At 39.2% G+C, this 17,849-nt stretch overlaps 1 protein-coding gene across 2 annotated transcripts in view; it reads left to right on the forward strand.

Moving 5' to 3' along the window:
* Nucleotides 1-17,849, forward strand: part of ptn (pleiotrophin) — a 53,238-nt gene that overhangs the window by 30,122 nt on the left and 5,267 nt on the right. For both annotated transcript variants that reach the window (XM_056245391.1, XM_056245392.1), the window contains exons 2-4: nucleotides 12,769-12,857; nucleotides 14,194-14,367; nucleotides 16,844-17,002. In XM_056245391.1, coding sequence (XP_056101366.1) covers nucleotides 12,769-12,857; nucleotides 14,194-14,367; nucleotides 16,844-17,002 — 422 coding nt within the window. The remainder of the gene's footprint in view (nucleotides 1-12,768; nucleotides 12,858-14,193; nucleotides 14,368-16,843; nucleotides 17,003-17,849) is intronic.

The following is a 17,849-nucleotide window of genomic DNA, read 5'->3' on the forward strand; positions in this document are numbered from 1 at the left end:
AAAAAAGCTTTTTTTCTGACACCGCATGAAACGCGTAGATCAGCGGCCCATTGGTTGTTTTCTTGATTGACACTGGGCTGGCCCAATCACATCTTTAATGTGAAGTACAGAAAAATACTCTTTCTATTAGTATAGAAATTAGTACAAAACTTATGAAAGTTTCCTTTATTTTTCAGTGCATTGTTTTACAATGAGTATTATCATGGGATTAATATTATAACTATTATTATGTAATGTAGACAGACACTAACTAAAAGAGGTTTGAATTTTTCTTGGTTTAATTTGAACACTGAATATGGGTTGGAGCTTTTAATTTTGAACTCTCAAAGTGCACCAGATTGATGAATTTAACATTAAAATGCACAAAATTTTCTTACGGGGGATCATGCCCCCGTACCCCCCTAGCCTTGTAGCAGCCTAATGGATTAGTAATAATAGTAGTGGTGGTAGTAATTGTAATTTATCTACTACAAGTTACATGGTCAGATAATATGTATTTAAACAATGCAACTATGTAGGATGATTGAAATATCCTTGAACGTTCTTTTTTAGCATTTGTATAAACAATTTATTACAGTTCAAGGGGGGGGGGGGCATGGGCGCAAAAATCAATCTCGCCTAGGGCAACCAAAGGGCTAGAGCCGGCCCTGTGTCTATGGGAAATCCTCATAAAACATGGAAACCTGTGTGTGTGTGTGTGTGTGTGTAGCCAAGAGGCAGATCAGAGCTGTTGGAAACAGCCTGACAAGCTCAATAAACATTGATAAGGACTGCATTTTTCATCTGAATTTCAGAAATTGTGTTTTTTCATACTTTTTTCTTCATAGATTGTGGGGTTTGTAATGAACGGTCGGTCTTAGGCCGACTGTTTCTGCTTGATTTAAGAAAACTGTCTGAGAGGCCTCAGGGTTTAGTCTTAAAACCCTTGCCTTCAGCGTTGCTATGGATATAGAGTATGTTAAAAATGGGGATTTATTACGCCTGCAGAGGGCGCTGTGCCATCGACACCACTGGATCATCATGCCAGCTGTTTAAAACAATAGCAGCACCAATATAGCAGTGCAAAATAATGATAAATACATCAAATATTGTGACATGTCTGTGTTCTCTAGCACATGAAACACTAAAGTCAACACTGATCAGCCAGGTGTAATTTTGACCTAAAACAGGTGTAAATACTGATCTAGTGTAGGTGTGCGTGTTCTCAAAGTTTGACTAAATTGGCCTTGTGTTTCCTAGTTTACTTCTCGCTTTGTTCTCTATTAACTAATAAACACCACAGGGATGGGCATGAATCATTTTACATAATCAGGATAAAACTTTAAAATGCCCTGAAAGAGTCTGTGTTTTAAGGATGAAGAGGTGAGGGGATGTGGGTGGGGGTGTTAATGATGAAGCCGTTGCTCTATTTTGGATGTAATTGCTTTGTTCACGCACCTGCTTCCAAATGCACCATCTGTCATCAGCCCGAGAAAAACTCACAAGACAATCCAATATGTAACGTTTGAAATATGGAGATGGTAAAGATTTCGCTGCTAAAGGATGTTATTTAAGTCAAAGAGAAGTTTTCATTGTGTTGGCGTCAGTAGGTGAAAAACAAAAGTACTTCCTGTTGTTTTTAAATTATATCATGTGAAGCAACATGCGTTATGCAACATTGTTCTAAACCATAGTATTCTCTCAGCATATTCAATTCACATTTATTGTATAGCGCTTTTCACAATACATATCGTCATTAAATATATAACTGAGTATCATTTTATTCATTAAAGTCGAAACTAATTCCATGTTTTCTAATAATATTACCATGGGCCCTATCTTGCACCCGGCGCAAATGACTTTGTACACCGGCGCATGTATCATTCCTATTTTGCACCCGCGCAAATCGGGCTTTTCCCTCCACAGACGCACGTCGGTAAACTAGGGAATGAACTTGCGCTCCCCGGGGCGGTTCAGCGCAAAGAGGAGGCGTGTTTCGGCGCAAACAATCCCTGGTGCTATTCTGCAGTTCCAGAAAACAATTCCGCCACTGACCAGAAAAAACCTAGTGTAAAGTCAGTGGCGCGTTGCGTGTTGTTCATAATGCTATTTTAAGCGCGCATGCTTGGCCATAATGTCGCGGGTGCACAACGCGCATACACTTTGATTCTCTCAACAACACAGATGCAGCAGTTTTTATTTTTGCAAATCATACATTATAACAAGGAAAAATATTAACACATGAGGCAAATCATTGTGGTGTCCATGAAGATGTAATTTATTTTAGTTTTTTTCCTCCCACGCCTGTTTAACCGACGCTGATTTGGGTGGGTTTCTCCATCCCCATACAACGTCACTTCTCTGTCTTTCACGGTCCTGACAAGAACGTCGCTCTCCTCGGCTGTGAACCGCTCCTGGTAAATCCGCCGTTATAATAGCAATCCGCTTTAGAACATGCGCACCTGCTCTTAAAGGGAATGTGAGATGACGCTCTGATTGGTTTATTTCACGTTACGCCCAAACCACACCTATGAATAATGAAGCTACTTCAGACCAACCCCTTTTAGATTTGCGCCAGGCGCAAGAGGCATTTATCCCGCCGGGAAAATAGCAACAGCGCCGGGATCCGCCCACAAAGTTACTTGCGCTTTGACACTTGCGTTTCAGATCGTTAAAATAGGGCCCCAAGTGGCAGCATGTATATTGAAAATAGCAGCGGGCCTAAAACAGAGCCTTGCTGCACTCCATAATTTACTGATGTTCAATTGGATAATTCCCCATTTAAATAAACAAAATGGTGGCTGTCTGATAGGTGCGATCTAAACAACCTTAATGCTTGTCCCTGAAAACCAGTGTAGTTTTGTATTCGATCTAAGATTATTTTATGATCTATAGTGTGTAGTGATCTATAGTGTCGAACACAGCACTAAGATCAAGTAAAACTAGTATTGAGATGCAGCCCTGGTCTGAAGCTAGTTCATTTGTAATTTTAACAAGCCCAGTTTCTGTGCTATGATGGGGCCTGAATCCAAACTCATAGATATCATCTTTTGCAGGACTGAGCACAGTCGAGCAGATGTAGTGGGTATTGGTTCTAATGAACATGTTGTTGGTTTAGATGTAATACGTTTATTTAAAGGAGTAGTTTCCTGATCGTTTACTGTACGTACACACGCCGCCGCCGACTTGAGCTTACAAAGTTCTGGTCGTTTTGAGCGACCAGAGCGTCAATCAGATAGTTGAAAGTAGCTCAACTTTATGGTAATGAGCTATGATGCGGTTCAGCGGCAAAACGCCAGCAACCAATCGGAATATAGACGTCCTTCGCGCTGGCTGACTCCGGAGAAACATACGATGTAAACTTTCGTTCCTACCAAAACATTAGTTCCGAGAAAATACAATACAGCAGCACCAAACACGACAACTTCGCGATGATCCATAATGATGCAGTGATACACATTTGAGGATGAGCGCAACTTTTATTGGAAATATTTACGAACGCTCGTTTTAAGCGGGAATGCAATTCATTTGCTCACGGTAACATTGATTTGACCAATTGCACTTGATTTTCCTCTTTTTTTTTTTACCAAATGTGACCAAAACGGTTATAAAAATGCTGTCATTATAAAAGGTTTCTAGTGTCAATGTATTGTTTGTTTTTTCTGTTTACATTTCATGTTGTGACACTTCTCTTCTCCCATGATCGAACGGGGCGGCCAGAGCTTCACACAGCTCAAGTCGGCGGCGGTGTGTACGTACAGTTACTCACCCCCACGTCATCCAAGATGTTCATGTCTTTCTTTCTTCAGTCGAAAAGAAATGAAGGTTTTTGAGGAACACACTCCAGGATTTTCTCCATATAGTGACTTCAATGGGGTCCAACGGGTCGAAGGTCCAGATGTGAGTTTCAGTGCAGCTTCAAAGTCTCGACACGATCCCAGCCGAGGAATACCAAACCATCGCTCATTTTCTTAAAAAACAAACAAACATTTATATACTTTTTAACCACAAATGCTAGTCTTGCACTAGCTCTGCAATGCGCCACACATTATGTCATCACGTTGAAAGGTCACGCGTGTCGAGACTTTGAAACTGCAATTTGGACCTTCGACCCGTTGGACCCCATTGAAGTCACTAAATGGAGAAAATCCTGGAGTGTGTTCCTCAAAAACCTTAATTTCTTTTCGACTGAAGAAAGAAAGACATGGACATCTTGGATGACGTGGGTGCGAGTAAATTATCAGGAAATTTTAATTCTGAAGTGAACTACTCCTTTAACACTTTCTGTCCTATAGCTATAAATACTGCAATTCTATGCTCCATATTGCAAACAAAAAACAATCATAAAAGTGTACAGTAAGTTGGAACACGTCCTGTGTGTGTGTTTCAGGGGTTGATCGAGGTGAAGCGGATCATCTTTGGTGATGCTGTGCTTTCTGAAATATTCTGAAAGATGTTTGTGCTAATACTCCGTCCCCTGCGCTTAACTTTTCTCTGGAGTGAAATTCATGGAAAGACACGAATGTCAAAAAGTCGATTTGCAACACATCCCATTTATTTTCCATTTGAGAGGGTTTTGCTATGAGCTCTGTGTGTGTGTGTGTGTGTGTGAAAGTGATTTGGGATTACAGGTGCCTTGCAGGTTTATCGGAGACCCGGCGGCTTTATCCGGGGCACTTCCATCTGTCTGAGTGTGTGTAAGTCTCCAGGCTTAGTGTCGCTCTGCGTGGGTTTCTCTCATGAATCTGCTTGTTTGATTTGTGTCTGGTGGCTTGTGTTTACTGAGATCAGATGCCTCAGTAACGCTTTGACCTGTAGCATTAACAGTGCAGCAAAACAAGGGAATCTCGTCCGGATTCGTTAGTGGTGCCCGCGTGCTGCATTCGGGTCAGGGATTTGAAAACACTCTTAACCGTAAGTGTGTGCGGCTGTGCGGCGTGTGTGTGTTCTCCAGACATGAATGAATCCTCAAATCGTCTTGTTGAGGAGAGCTGTGCTGCTACTTTATTAAGTGATCAGAATCTATGCACCATTATTATTATCCTGCCCGACCACCTAGCAACTGCCCAGAACACCTTAGCAACCACATAACAATGCCCTAGCGACCAACTAGAACACTTTAGCAATCACAAAGCAATCCTTGTAATCACCACCAACATGCTAGCATCATAAAGGCGAGTTTTGCACTCAAACACTTGAGTTGAGCGGTGTAATGGGATGATATCAGTTGTCCGAGGAAGAATAAACTGTAATTTTAGTAATTCACAGAGAATGAAATGATGAAATCTTGGTGTGATTCATGTTAAAGCAGCTGTCCTGTGGCTCTCACTGCCCGTCTGCTTGTCTGTCTGTCTATGATATGGTTATTTCATATTTATATCATGTTTACAGATTCACACCAAACTGAATTTCAGCCCAGTAAATCTCACAGCTGCTCGCAGCACGTCTGTGCTTCCTAAACTTATAATTGTCACTAAATAAAGCAGCTGAATGCAAGCAGAAATTCACAGACGCACGATGTTGTGATATGCGCTGTCAATTTTCTGGTTCTCTAAAAGATGACCTGTTGACAGTTTCTTTCTTGTGTTAACAGCAGAATATCATATAATATAGCTTATAACTAATTACCAGTGTGTTTGCTTTGAGTACAGACCCAGCTAACAAAATATTTTAAGAACGTTTTGCTGACGTTCCCATTAAGTTATGAAAACAGTATTTATGAATGTTCTCTGAATTTTCGAAATGTCCAGTTTTTTTCTCATGTTTAAAAAAAAAATTCTTGGTTATACAAACGTTAAGGGAACATTCCATTTTATCTTTAAACATTATGGGAACGTTAGTTTTACTCTGAGATAACGTTCCCATGAAGTTATGAAAACGGAATGGCAGTTTCTTTGGAATGTCAGAATGTTGGTTATTTTAAGGGAACATTCCATTTTATCATTCTTCAAACATTATGGGAACGTTACTTTTGAATCTGAACGTTCTAAAACAAGTAGTAACATTTAAAAAATATTAGACGAACATCCAATTAACACTTTTTCAGAAATAAAAAGTACCATAAACCAATATAGACAAACTCGTCTAAACTTTCTGCATCCATCCCTACCTATGTACTTGAACGACTAAATTTGTAATTAATGCCTTTGCAAATTAAAAAAATAAATAAATTAAAAATACCATAAACGATGTATAAGTAGAGCTAACGTTTTGAGAACAGTATTAAAAGACCAAATAACTCTGAACGAACATTATATTAACATTACTAGAAGAACGTTTGTTCATAACTTGTATAACATGAATATAGCGACTGACACCACTCTCTGTTTCCTCAGTCTAAAGATCGTATTTCATTCGTCTATTATCTGCTTTCTTTAGAACGTCTTGTTGTTTTTCCACTAAGCTGCACCCCCTGATCACTGAAAAAACAGCTAAAACCACACAAATCTGGGTTTGGGTCTGAGTCAGTCACTGGATCAAGCATGAAGCTTTTCCTCTCAAAGCCAGACTCGGTGTGGATAAAACCCTGTCAATCACAGCACACGGGAAAACACACCGTCGCGCAGAACAGCAGTCCATAACATTTACACTATATATATATATATAAAAAAGTCATATGATAGCTTTATGTGAGGAATAGACTCAAATTTTGGTAGCCCTTTTGGCTTTTACATCCACTTTCATTCTATGGAAAAATAACTTGCACAGAAATGACACGTTTTGTGTGACATAAAGGTGAGTTGATGATAACAGTGTTTGGTTTTCTGAGTGAACCGTCCCTTTAAGAGCCAATGCACCAGGCTTACAGAAATCGGTCAATTGCGAACGACGAGTACAGTGTCGTTTTGTGTGTGTGTGTGCGTGTTTCACTCTGATGGATCACGTTGTCACTCTCCCTCTTGCTTTTACACTGATCAATGAGCTAATGGAGTGTTAGAGTGGGATAACAGCTTTACCTCAGTGCACACACACACACACACACACACAGCCGACCCCCCTCAGGTCTTCATTCTGTAGGGGTTTGTGAGAAAGCACGAGTCGTTTGTCATGTGACACTAGTGGACTTCCTTTAGGGTCTGCAGAGGTTAAACGTGAAGATATTCATGATGTCTGTCTTGCAGGATCGGGAAAAATTCAGACTTGAAGAGTTGAGTCAATTCATGAGTTGAAACTGAATCGGATCGACTGGAAGAGGAATTTACTGGAGGAATTAAACAGTCACACAAAAGAGGAATGACATTAGTCCAACACAACCATAAAAATGTCAGGCGTTATGAATATCAGAGTTTGGAATCGCAAGCATTGATTATTGCCCATATGTTGTGTAAGTGATGACATGTTTATGGTTATACTACGGGGCTGTTGAATGCTTGAGTCTGATTGGTTGACGAACGTTCTAAGGTGTGCAATTATTTTCAGGGCTAAAGTAGTTCCAGCAGGTCTTGACCACATTACATTTTCATATCACTTCGCCAGATGATTTCAGTTATATCAAAGGTCTGATTACAACAGCAAAAGAACCAAACCCCAAAATGTCACTGACCAAGCAAATAAATATAGTAAACAATAGGATCATAAAAACAGCAAATTATTTCCATGTTTTTGCCACAAAATTACATTTTATTATGTACGGAAAGCACATACTCTCTTTCTCCCGCTCAAACACACACACACACACACACTCGCACAGAAACGTGTTGTCAGCAGTGCTCTGACGATTTTATCAGCAAAATAGTTTTAAAACCTAAAAGCTACATGACATTTCTCACTAGCGAGGGAATAATGGTGCTGTTCTTGAAGCCGATAAACTTACAGTTTCACTATTAGTGCTGCCGAACACTGTTGAGAGACACTCAGACTCAGGTAATTCACACACACCTTAAAGGAGCAGTCTGTAAGAATGACAACTAGTGGTACTGCAGTCCAAATACAAAATATCAGAGATCGTGGTTTCTCCCGCCTCTTCAGACTCGACGGCGCTCACACTGGTTGCCAGTTTGAGCACACACAACAGGAACGACCGCACTGGACAATGAAAATTGTCAAAATGCAGTATCACAGACCAAAACAAAAACAAACATTCCAGCCTGGAAACGCACATTTCAAAGTAAAATAACTGGCTCTAGAAGTGTTTTTCAGAGAAACGAGTATGTGAACTTGGCATGTTTCCTCAATATATGCAAACTATTGCTGTCAAACGATTAAAATATTTAATCGCGATTAATCGCATTAATGTCATAGTTAACTCGCGATTAATCGCACATTTTTGTCTATTCTAAATGTCTCTTGATTTCTTTTTGTCCCATTATTTTTTCTCATTTTAATGCTCTTATCAACATGGAAAAGTGGATCGGCTTGCTTTGTGCAAATGTTTTTTATTGAAAACCACATTGGCATATACTGTGTTCAATTTCACACTAACATTCTCACTTGGAGCAAATAATCTCTCACACAATGTAACACTGTCCATCAATAAAAGGCTGAAAGAAATACTGACGAGGTCCTGATATTGACGAGGGGGCGGAGAATTCGCATCAGCTGTGTGTGTGTGTGTGTGTGTGTGTGTGTGCTTGGCCATCATCAAGTGGTATTTCAGACTGGACTTGCTGCGATGACGATAGCTCAGTTCACAACGACAAAACACACAGATCACTTTGGTCTCGTCAATGGGACCATTTGGCAACTTTTTAAAAGTAAACTTTCAATTCAGAATCTTATTGGCATCCATTTCGGCGTCTCGCGCTCGTCATCCACTCAAAACGTAACGTTAACCAACTATTTGTCCGGCTCGCGAGCCCAAACGAGTGTGTGTGGCGTGCCTGTTGTTGTTTCCGGTCTAGCTAGATCCGCTTGCGCTTTGGTCGACGAAGCAACAAAACATCCTCGCGCGGCGTAAGCCATTGAAATGAATGGGTTTCATAGCGCAGCGCCGCGTCCTGTTGCAAAAGCATGTGAAAAACACGACAAAGTTTGCTAGGCCAAAAAGACCGTTAATCGCGCGAAAAAAAAATTAACGCCGTTAAAATGGGTTTGCGTTAACGCCGTTAATAACGCGTTTAACTGACAGCCCTAATGCAAACGTATTAATGTATTTTATGCTTTAGTAGTGTGAAAAAGTTACATACAGCACCTTTAATCTCTATCTCTCGCTAATAACTGCATTAGTCTGCTATCGGTGGCTCATGCCTCTGTTAACGAGCTCTTTGAATTAGCAACAGAGGCTTGGAATGAGATGCGTTAGAAATGAGTCCTACACACAAGAGTGTTTTAAGACAAAAGTCATGAAATACATCATCTGAACAATGTTTTGAGCTGTGGAAACCGTAGTTAAGCCGGAATAATTGACGCCGGCCATCCGAATTATAGAAAAATAGTGCACACACATGCATTATTTTAATAATTCAACAGCCCGCCGTCAATTATTCCTCACGTAATTCATACTAAGAAATGAAATGTATTATTAAAACAGCAGTTTCTTTTAATTAATTCGGTTTTAATTCTACTTCCCTAACTGTAAATGCTAATTACGATTCTGCATCTCGTTTGCTAAATCAGTTCAGTTGACATTCGGGTATTGAATTGGACTCCACAAGGCACCTAACCCTGCTGTCTAGTCCTCACATCTCAATGCTCCTGTCACTTCACTCGACGCTAATCCTCTCTCTTCTCCAATATCACAGAGTCACTTGCAGTGTTGCTAATCAGGGTTTGGAGGGCAGATTACGTTTGAACGATCCGAAGCGCTTTATATGTCAGGACTCACGAGTGTTTGATTGGCAGGTTTTTGCCCATCTGACTGAAATCACGGTTATTATGTGGCGCTGACGATTTCACAGTCTGACTGATGTGGAACAGCTCAGGTGTGTGTGAGAGACACGTCCACTGTGATTAACACACTGATAGAGACAGAAATGATGGGACGAATCTCACGGAAACATCACCGTGCCTCATTTTTGTTTCAATTTTGATGTTCTTTTCATGACAAATCAGCACATTTTCTTTCTAAATTCTATGTATCAGGGGGTTTTGCATCTCTTTTGTAACTCCCAAAATTCTGGTGAGTTTTATGGTAACACTTCATAGGTGCATTAGTTAACATTAGTTAATGCATTAACTCACATCATGAGCAAGACATTTGTTACTATTTTAGTTAATATTTGTTAATGTTAGTTAATAAAAATACAGCTGTTCATTGTTAGTTCACAGTGCATTAACTAATGTTAACTAATACAACCTTTGATTTTAATAATATATTAGAACATTTTTTAATTAATATTAACTAAGATTAATAAATGCTGGAGAAGTGTTGTTCATTCTTAGTTCATGTTAATTAAGGTAGATGAACCTTATTGTAAAGTTTTACCAGTTTTATTAGTTTCTCATTACTGTAAAACAATATTTTTAATTAAAATCTGCATAAATTAAAAGCACTACAACACATTACATATAGCATGATGTATAAATACTTTCACATTTAAAAACTAAAACAAAGTCACAACACAGATTCACCTCACTTTAAAAAATGCTGGGTTGTTTCAACCCATGGTTGGGTCAAATATGGACAAATCCAAGCGTTGGTTTAATTTTTTTAATTGCATTTTTAAACTCAACGATTGGGTTTGTCCATATTTGACCCAACCATGGGTTAAAACAACCCAGCATTTTTTAGAGTGCTGGGGCCAGTTGCATAAACTTTGTTAAGACTGTGTTTTAAGAGCTAGCTGCAGTAAGACAAGAGGTGATCAGTCTTACATTTCGATTTAAATGAGACTGCCTTTTGATGTAACTGACTTTTAAAATGTTAGAACCAGTCTTGAAGAAAAAAAATGAGATGGCTAACTTTTAAGACTAAGAAGTTTATGCAACTTGCCACTGATGAGGGAAAATGACTGAGCAACTTGTACATGAGGCAGAACTCGGGGAAAAAAGTCCAGCAAGCCGATGCTTATGGGCACAGCGGGAAATCAGCCAACCAGAAATAGGAAGAGAAAAGGAGAGAGAGAGAGAGGCTCATAAGTAATTGAAATGGAGGTGATGTCGCCGATGGGCTGCACTGCTACTGTAACTGAAGTGCAGTCGAGCGTTCGGGATAAAATTGCTTTCTAATTATTCAACCCACCTTTACTTTCCCTCCTGAGAGACGGAGAGAGAAAGACTGAAAGAAGGAGGATAGTCTTTGGATGTATGATAATGAAGCACTTACAGGTACAGATATTTGTGTGATGTTTTTTTATTTTTTTGGTATTATGAGCCATACCTTTTGAAGGTGCATTGTGTAATATTTAGGAGGATCTGTTGACAGAAATGCAATATAATTTACATAACTATGTTTTCAGTGGTGTATATAGACCGTACATAATGAACCGTTATGTTTTAATTACTTTAGAGTGAGCATTTCTGTCTACACACACCGCCGGTCCGCTTACATCGACATGTTTCTACGGTGGCCCTGAACGGACAAACGCGTTTCGTCACTGTGTTGTTCTTAATGATAAGAAGCTGCTAAAGTCAGCGAATAAAACACTGACATGATGAACAAGTAACAATAATACTCGCAATAATATATCGTTTTACTGAATAATTAAGTAAACATAATTTCTTAATTTATCTTTGTAAAGAAACCTCATTACTTAAAGGCACAATATGTAAGGTTTTTTCGCCACAAGAGGGCGCAGTTTCCAATAATAACACAGGCGTAGGTTGATGACGCAGTGATGAGCTGAATGATGGGACTTGCTGTCAAGCTGATGGATCTAATAATGTTTATGGATGAGTGCAAACATTCAGGTTGTTTAACATTACAGTGGTATGAAGCAGGTCGCGATTGCTAAAGAGACAGATATCACACGCGAGTCCCGCGGATATAAAGGAATAAGGACATTTAATTCTATCGAACTAATTTTACCCGCGAGTGCTGGATTACTCACACAGGTCAGTTTATTAGACGAATTAAACTTGTGAGGTAACGCAGCGCTGCTTCACTTGCTCTAACGTTACACTATCACACTAAACGGCATTTAAATGTGTGTTGAAAGTTATAATGTTATACTACGTGTTAGTTCGTTTGCTATACGAAACTAGCAGTAAGCTAGATCAACATTAGAATAACATACTGACCATATTCTAACATTTCATCATGTTGAGCTAACCTTATATAACATTGATTTGTTTTATGTACATTTGCTCACCGGTCTAATAAAGCTGTCGAGTCGTGACTCGTGAAGCTCTGTCAAGTGCAAGTTAGCCGTGGACGCTAGCTCTCGGCATCTTAAAAACGCCACGCTGATATTGATCCTCATTTTAGTTCTCCTTGTTTGTCCCAAAGTCTGCTTGCCATGGTCTATGTTTGATAGAAACAAGAACTGTGTGCCGCTAAACGTTACGCAGTTGTCCACGTCTGTCGCCATGGTTACGTCATGGCTATGGCAGTATGAACGGAAACCGAGGATAGCGCGGATATTGCGTCATTGACAGGCGACTTTTTTTACGAGACGGCCACTTATTTAAAATGGGAATTTCTCTGAAATAAAAAATCTTTGGAGACTTTTGGGATATTGTAAGTACACAACTGCAGGAAATATATCACACTGTGCAAGTGATTGTTGGATATTTTATTACAAAATTCTTACATATTGTACCTTTAACTGGCTACTCTGTGCTGTCTCAGACGACGACATCACTTCCTGTCGGCCACCGTAACTTCTGTTGGGTGCAATTCACAAACTCACCACTAGATGCCGCTAAAAATCCCACACTGCAGCCTTTAATGTGCATTTATCTTTCCCCCAGAATGCATCAGCAGTGGGTCTGTGTGGCTTTGCTCGCCCTCCTGACTGTCACAACGACACTGGCAGATGGTGGGAAAACAGAGAAACAAGGTAACAGAACATCACCACACACTGCTTTATATCATTAATGTTACGACCCTGCACTGTTTTTACAAGTCTAGGGAATTAGAAGAGGAACATTAGGCCACCCTTACACAATTGTTACCATTAACATACTGGGAGAGTGAATAAGAACATGTGAACAAATGTATTATGTGCAATGATCGGCCAAAAAAAAAAATATATATATATATATATATATATTAGGGGTGTAACGATACACGTATTCGTATTGAACTGTTCGGTACGAGGCTTTCGGTTCGTTTTTCGGTGCGCATTTTTTAACCGAACGGTTCATTGGACCATTTTTCCTGCCGACCAACATTTCGTTATTTCAAATGTAGGCGCGTCACGCGTGGCAAGCGCGCTCATAATGTAAGAGACGCTGGCGTGACCACAACATTGCCCAACATCAAATGGCAAATGTAATGTAAGCGGAACGAAACTGAGCCACTCGTTATTGTGTGGTTGACGGACCGTTTATCAGTTTGGACCAAAGCAGCGCGAGCCGATCTTCATCATCAGCACTGTCACTACACAGCCAAATCCAGTAAAGAAAACATTTGAGTTCGCCACTGAAGTAATAACATCGCTGCGAGATCTAGTGAAAAACATTCACATTTCTCCGTTATTAACGGATCAAACAGCGCTGACGTGGAAACCAGGAAGAAACATTGTGCCATGAATGAACTATCCAGTGTCCACAGATCAGCGTGGATTTACTGTAGTAACTCTACTAACTGTAACCATGGGAGTGTGGCAGGAATAGTCGGCTATAATGCTTTCAAGTAACATTACGCCGGTTTTATTTTGACATTATGAATACAGCTGCTGCCCTCAAATGTTAATCTGAACTAAAATAAACCTGTGTTTATAACTACTACAATATTACATTTCATTTTGTCCAACGAGCTGTTTTGTTTTATAAGCTCCTAAGAAAAGTCAAGTATAGCTCCATCATTGCTCAAAGTAAAACAAATCTTACTTTATGATGTTAGTTTTAATAAAAATATAATTAAAAAAATTAAATTAAGGACATTTCTCTGGCATTTTGTATCGAAAACGTACCGAACAGTGAATTTTGTGAACCGTTACACCCCTAATATACATATATATATATATATATATATAAAAGTAAGAACACAAATTAGGCAAATAATAATTATTTTCAAACAAAACGAAAGAAGTCACAAAAACCAGCCAACTTAGGATATAACAGACCTGGGGAGGGAAAAGGGAAAACTCGTACACACACACACACTTTCTCTCTCATCCGTACAGCTGTAAGGTGCAGTGTGAAACTGTGTGTGTGCTCCCTCTCTGACAGGAAAGAAAGAGCGTAAATCTGACTGTGGCGAGTGGCAGTGGAGTGTGTGTGTGGCTAACGAGGGTGACTGTGGGCTGGGCACCAGAGAGGGCACTCGCACCGGCACCGACTGCAAGCAGACCATCAAAACACAGCGCTGCAAGATCCCCTGCAACTGGAAAAAGCAGTTTGGAGGTGAGAAGCCACACACACACAGGTGACACACACACACTCACACAGGGCTCAGGGTAAATAAGCCTGTGTTTTGGAGTAACAAGATGGAGAATCTCACAGAATTCTGTCGTCAGAAATGACAGTGAGACCTAGAAACAACCTGGCAGAATATATCAGTGTGTGTGTGTGTGTGTGTGTGTGAGAGAGAGAGAGCATATGCCACCTTCCCTCAGGATTTGTAGGTATACACAAACTATCAGCAAACACTGAAACAGTGGGGTGTTTCTCTCAGAAATCTCTCTGGGATCGTCTCGCTCTGAAGGAACATCAGAAATCACAGACCTAATAAAACATGATCACAGTAAACGTTGAGTGATGAATCCTCTGTGTGTTTCTGTGTAGTTCAGCAGTCGTGTCAGTGTAGTTTAGTGTTGAAATGTCTAGTGCAGAATGTATTCTCCCGAGTTATAAGAGCTCGGTTTCGTTTCTGAGGGTCTTGATTCGGGACAGCGGCCGTTCAGCCGGAGCGCTGCCGCATGTAATTACATTCTCTCTGCCTTTAAATATGTCATTAGAGACGATTTTGTGCTTGATTGAAGCAGTTTAACCCTCGTCCATTCTGCCGGAGAGATATCGCTCCAACATATGGACTGAAAGAATGAAGGATGAAATGAGACGAGAGATAAAATAAAGCAACGAGAGCATAGATCAGAACCTCGCAATTGGTTTTACTTCAGGATCCGGATTTTACAAGTGCCAACACAACACATGCAGTACCTAAATTGTTTATCGTATATAAAATTGCGTTTCGATGGTCTCGATGTAAGTGAACCTGTATTTAATATAGTCTGGCTTGTTTTCTTTTCCCTTGTGAAGTTTGCAAACCCATTTTACTTCCATAATCGGATGTGTTTCCAAGTGAAACGGGATATTCAACAAGAAAAAATGTGGTTTTAAGCTTTTGGGAGTTATTGCGTGGTGAAAAGTTTCTCTGTATGACAGATGGTTGAAGAATAAAACTTCGAATAAAACTTTCAGACAAAAATGCATTTCTTCAGGATAACATGCACTGATGATTAATGCTCAGTAACACCAGGAACATGTATTGAGACAATAAATGTAGCTTTCATATTGATTGCATGTTTGTTTTGTTTTGGTTTTGCATTTACAGTGTATTTTATAATGCAGATTCGGTAACACTTTACAATAAGGTTCATAAGTTAATGTATTAACTAACAATGAGCAATACATTCGTTACAGTATTTGTTAATGTTAGTTCATAAAAATACAGCTGTTCATTGTTAGTTCACTGTGCATTAACTAATGTTAACAAGATTTTAATTCAGTATTAGTAAATGTTGAAATTAGCATTAACCCTTTAGGCGCCAGAGGTTTTTTCCTAAAACGTTCGATTGTGACTTCTTAATTTCAAAAGGCTATATCTTAAAAGTGATAAAAGATAGAGACTTTCTGTAAATTAGAGAAATATTAAGGATGACCCAAAGTTTATGTAGGGATTACATTTTACCATCTAATTAGCATATTATGACGTCATATGGTGGCGGCAATCTTGGATTATAGAATTTTCATGGAAAGTCACATGTTTAAATGATAAAATGCAGGACTTCTTTCCCCCCAAAATGTCCCTCACCTTCTGTATGCTATATTGCACAATACTGAATGCTCAGGTATATAGTAACTAGTAAACAAACTGTGTAAATCATTACTAATAAATGGTAGAAACAAACCGAATGCATGTAGCGGTTGGCCTTTTGCTGTAGAGATTTTCCATTTACTAAATACAGTAGACACTCTGATTCCATGTATGGGGCACATATATATTATTCATATGACATACAAACACAAGTAGACAAGACCTGTTTAGTTCAAACGCTCACTCGCACAGATCATGAGTGAGATGATCCGAGCAGCGCGGCCAGATCGAGTGTGCACAGCTCAGACTACTGCGACTCCTCACCCTGCCTCCACGTCGCCTCCTAACTGTCCTATGAATACTTCGACCTCGTCTAACACACCCAGTGGCATTAGACAAAGTCTCCTCCACAATACTGTCGCCGCGACCGCGGAGAGGCTCTGATAAACGGCTCACTCGCACACTAGCTCCGCTTTTGATCGCACTGATTCAATGCGCTCTAACTCGAACATTTTGTATAGAAACATGACGTTTTTTTGAGTCGGGGATGAAGTATGACGTCTGCCATCCAGTGGAGGGGAGGTCGAACAAAATTTGACACCCAATTTGACAAAATCGGCCGTTTTATTCAGTGCCGCATCTTGTCGAGTAAACTCAACCGTGGCGCCTAGAGGGTTAACAAAGATTAATAAATGCTGTGTAAGTGCAGTTCATTATTAGTTCATGCTAACTAATGTAGTTAACTTAATGAACCTTATTGTGACCGCATTTTCTGACATGCTGCATATAATAATGTTGCACGTGAACTCACCCAAATGAAGTTTTGTTTGTTGTCTTGGGCAGGAGAGTGTAAGTATGATTTCCAGGCGTGGGGGGAGTGTGATTCGACCTCGGGAATGAAGACGCGCACCGGTGTGCTAAAGCGAGCGCTGATGGATGCTAACTGTCCAAACTCCGTTAGCGCCACCAAACCCTGCGGCAAACCCAAGACCAAGATACAAGGTACAAGAATACACACACACACACACGCAAAGATATGCTACACGATGTGCTCAACTTAAATGAACCAGAAGCAATATCAACTGAATTGATTTGGACTGCAAAAAAAAAAAAAAAAAATTAACATTAACATTAAGAAGCATCGCAGGGGAATAGGGTAAAAATGTTCACTATACTGCCCTACTTAATTAATCACAGTACACAGACAATTGTTTTGTATTACAAGTTTCCTGCAATGTTATGCTTATGTATGCAAATGAGGCAGTGTCTAATTAAATATGCATTCATTTGCATACATTTCCAGAACAGATATCGGAGCATTAGAACATTAGATGAAGTCATTAGATAAAAGTCAGGCTCAAAAATTTACAGAGAGATTTTGGATTTTTCTTTTTATCACTCCATAAATCATAAATCAGCTATAAAACAATTATTTTTACAGTTTTTAGGAATAAAATGTAACATAAATCAAGGTTATTATTGTTAGCTAAAACTAATAAAAACATTTCTGTTTATTGAAATAAAGCTGAAACAAATTAAAATATAAATATTAGTTGAAAAATATAAACCAAATGAATGTTGCCTTGGCAATAAACTGAAATATGTCGAAGTTGAAGCACTTAAATTATTACCTGGAAATAAATATAAACTAAAGCTGAGATAAAATAAACCTACGGTAAATAGCAATATTAAAAATGAATTTTAATAATAAAAAGACAAAAGCGCTTAAATAAATGACTAAAAATTAAACTAAAAGTATTTAATTCAAAGCTAATTCAAAATATTAATACAACTAAAATAAAAACTTAAATAACTTTTATATAAATCAGGTGGATGTAGAACATGGATA

Source organism: Rhinichthys klamathensis, unplaced genomic scaffold (genome assembly GCF_029890125.1).
Source record: "Rhinichthys klamathensis goyatoka isolate OS25496 unplaced genomic scaffold, OSU_Roscu_1.1 h1tg000029l_1, whole genome shotgun sequence".
Taxonomy (NCBI): Eukaryota; Metazoa; Chordata; class Actinopteri; order Cypriniformes; family Leuciscidae; genus Rhinichthys; species Rhinichthys klamathensis.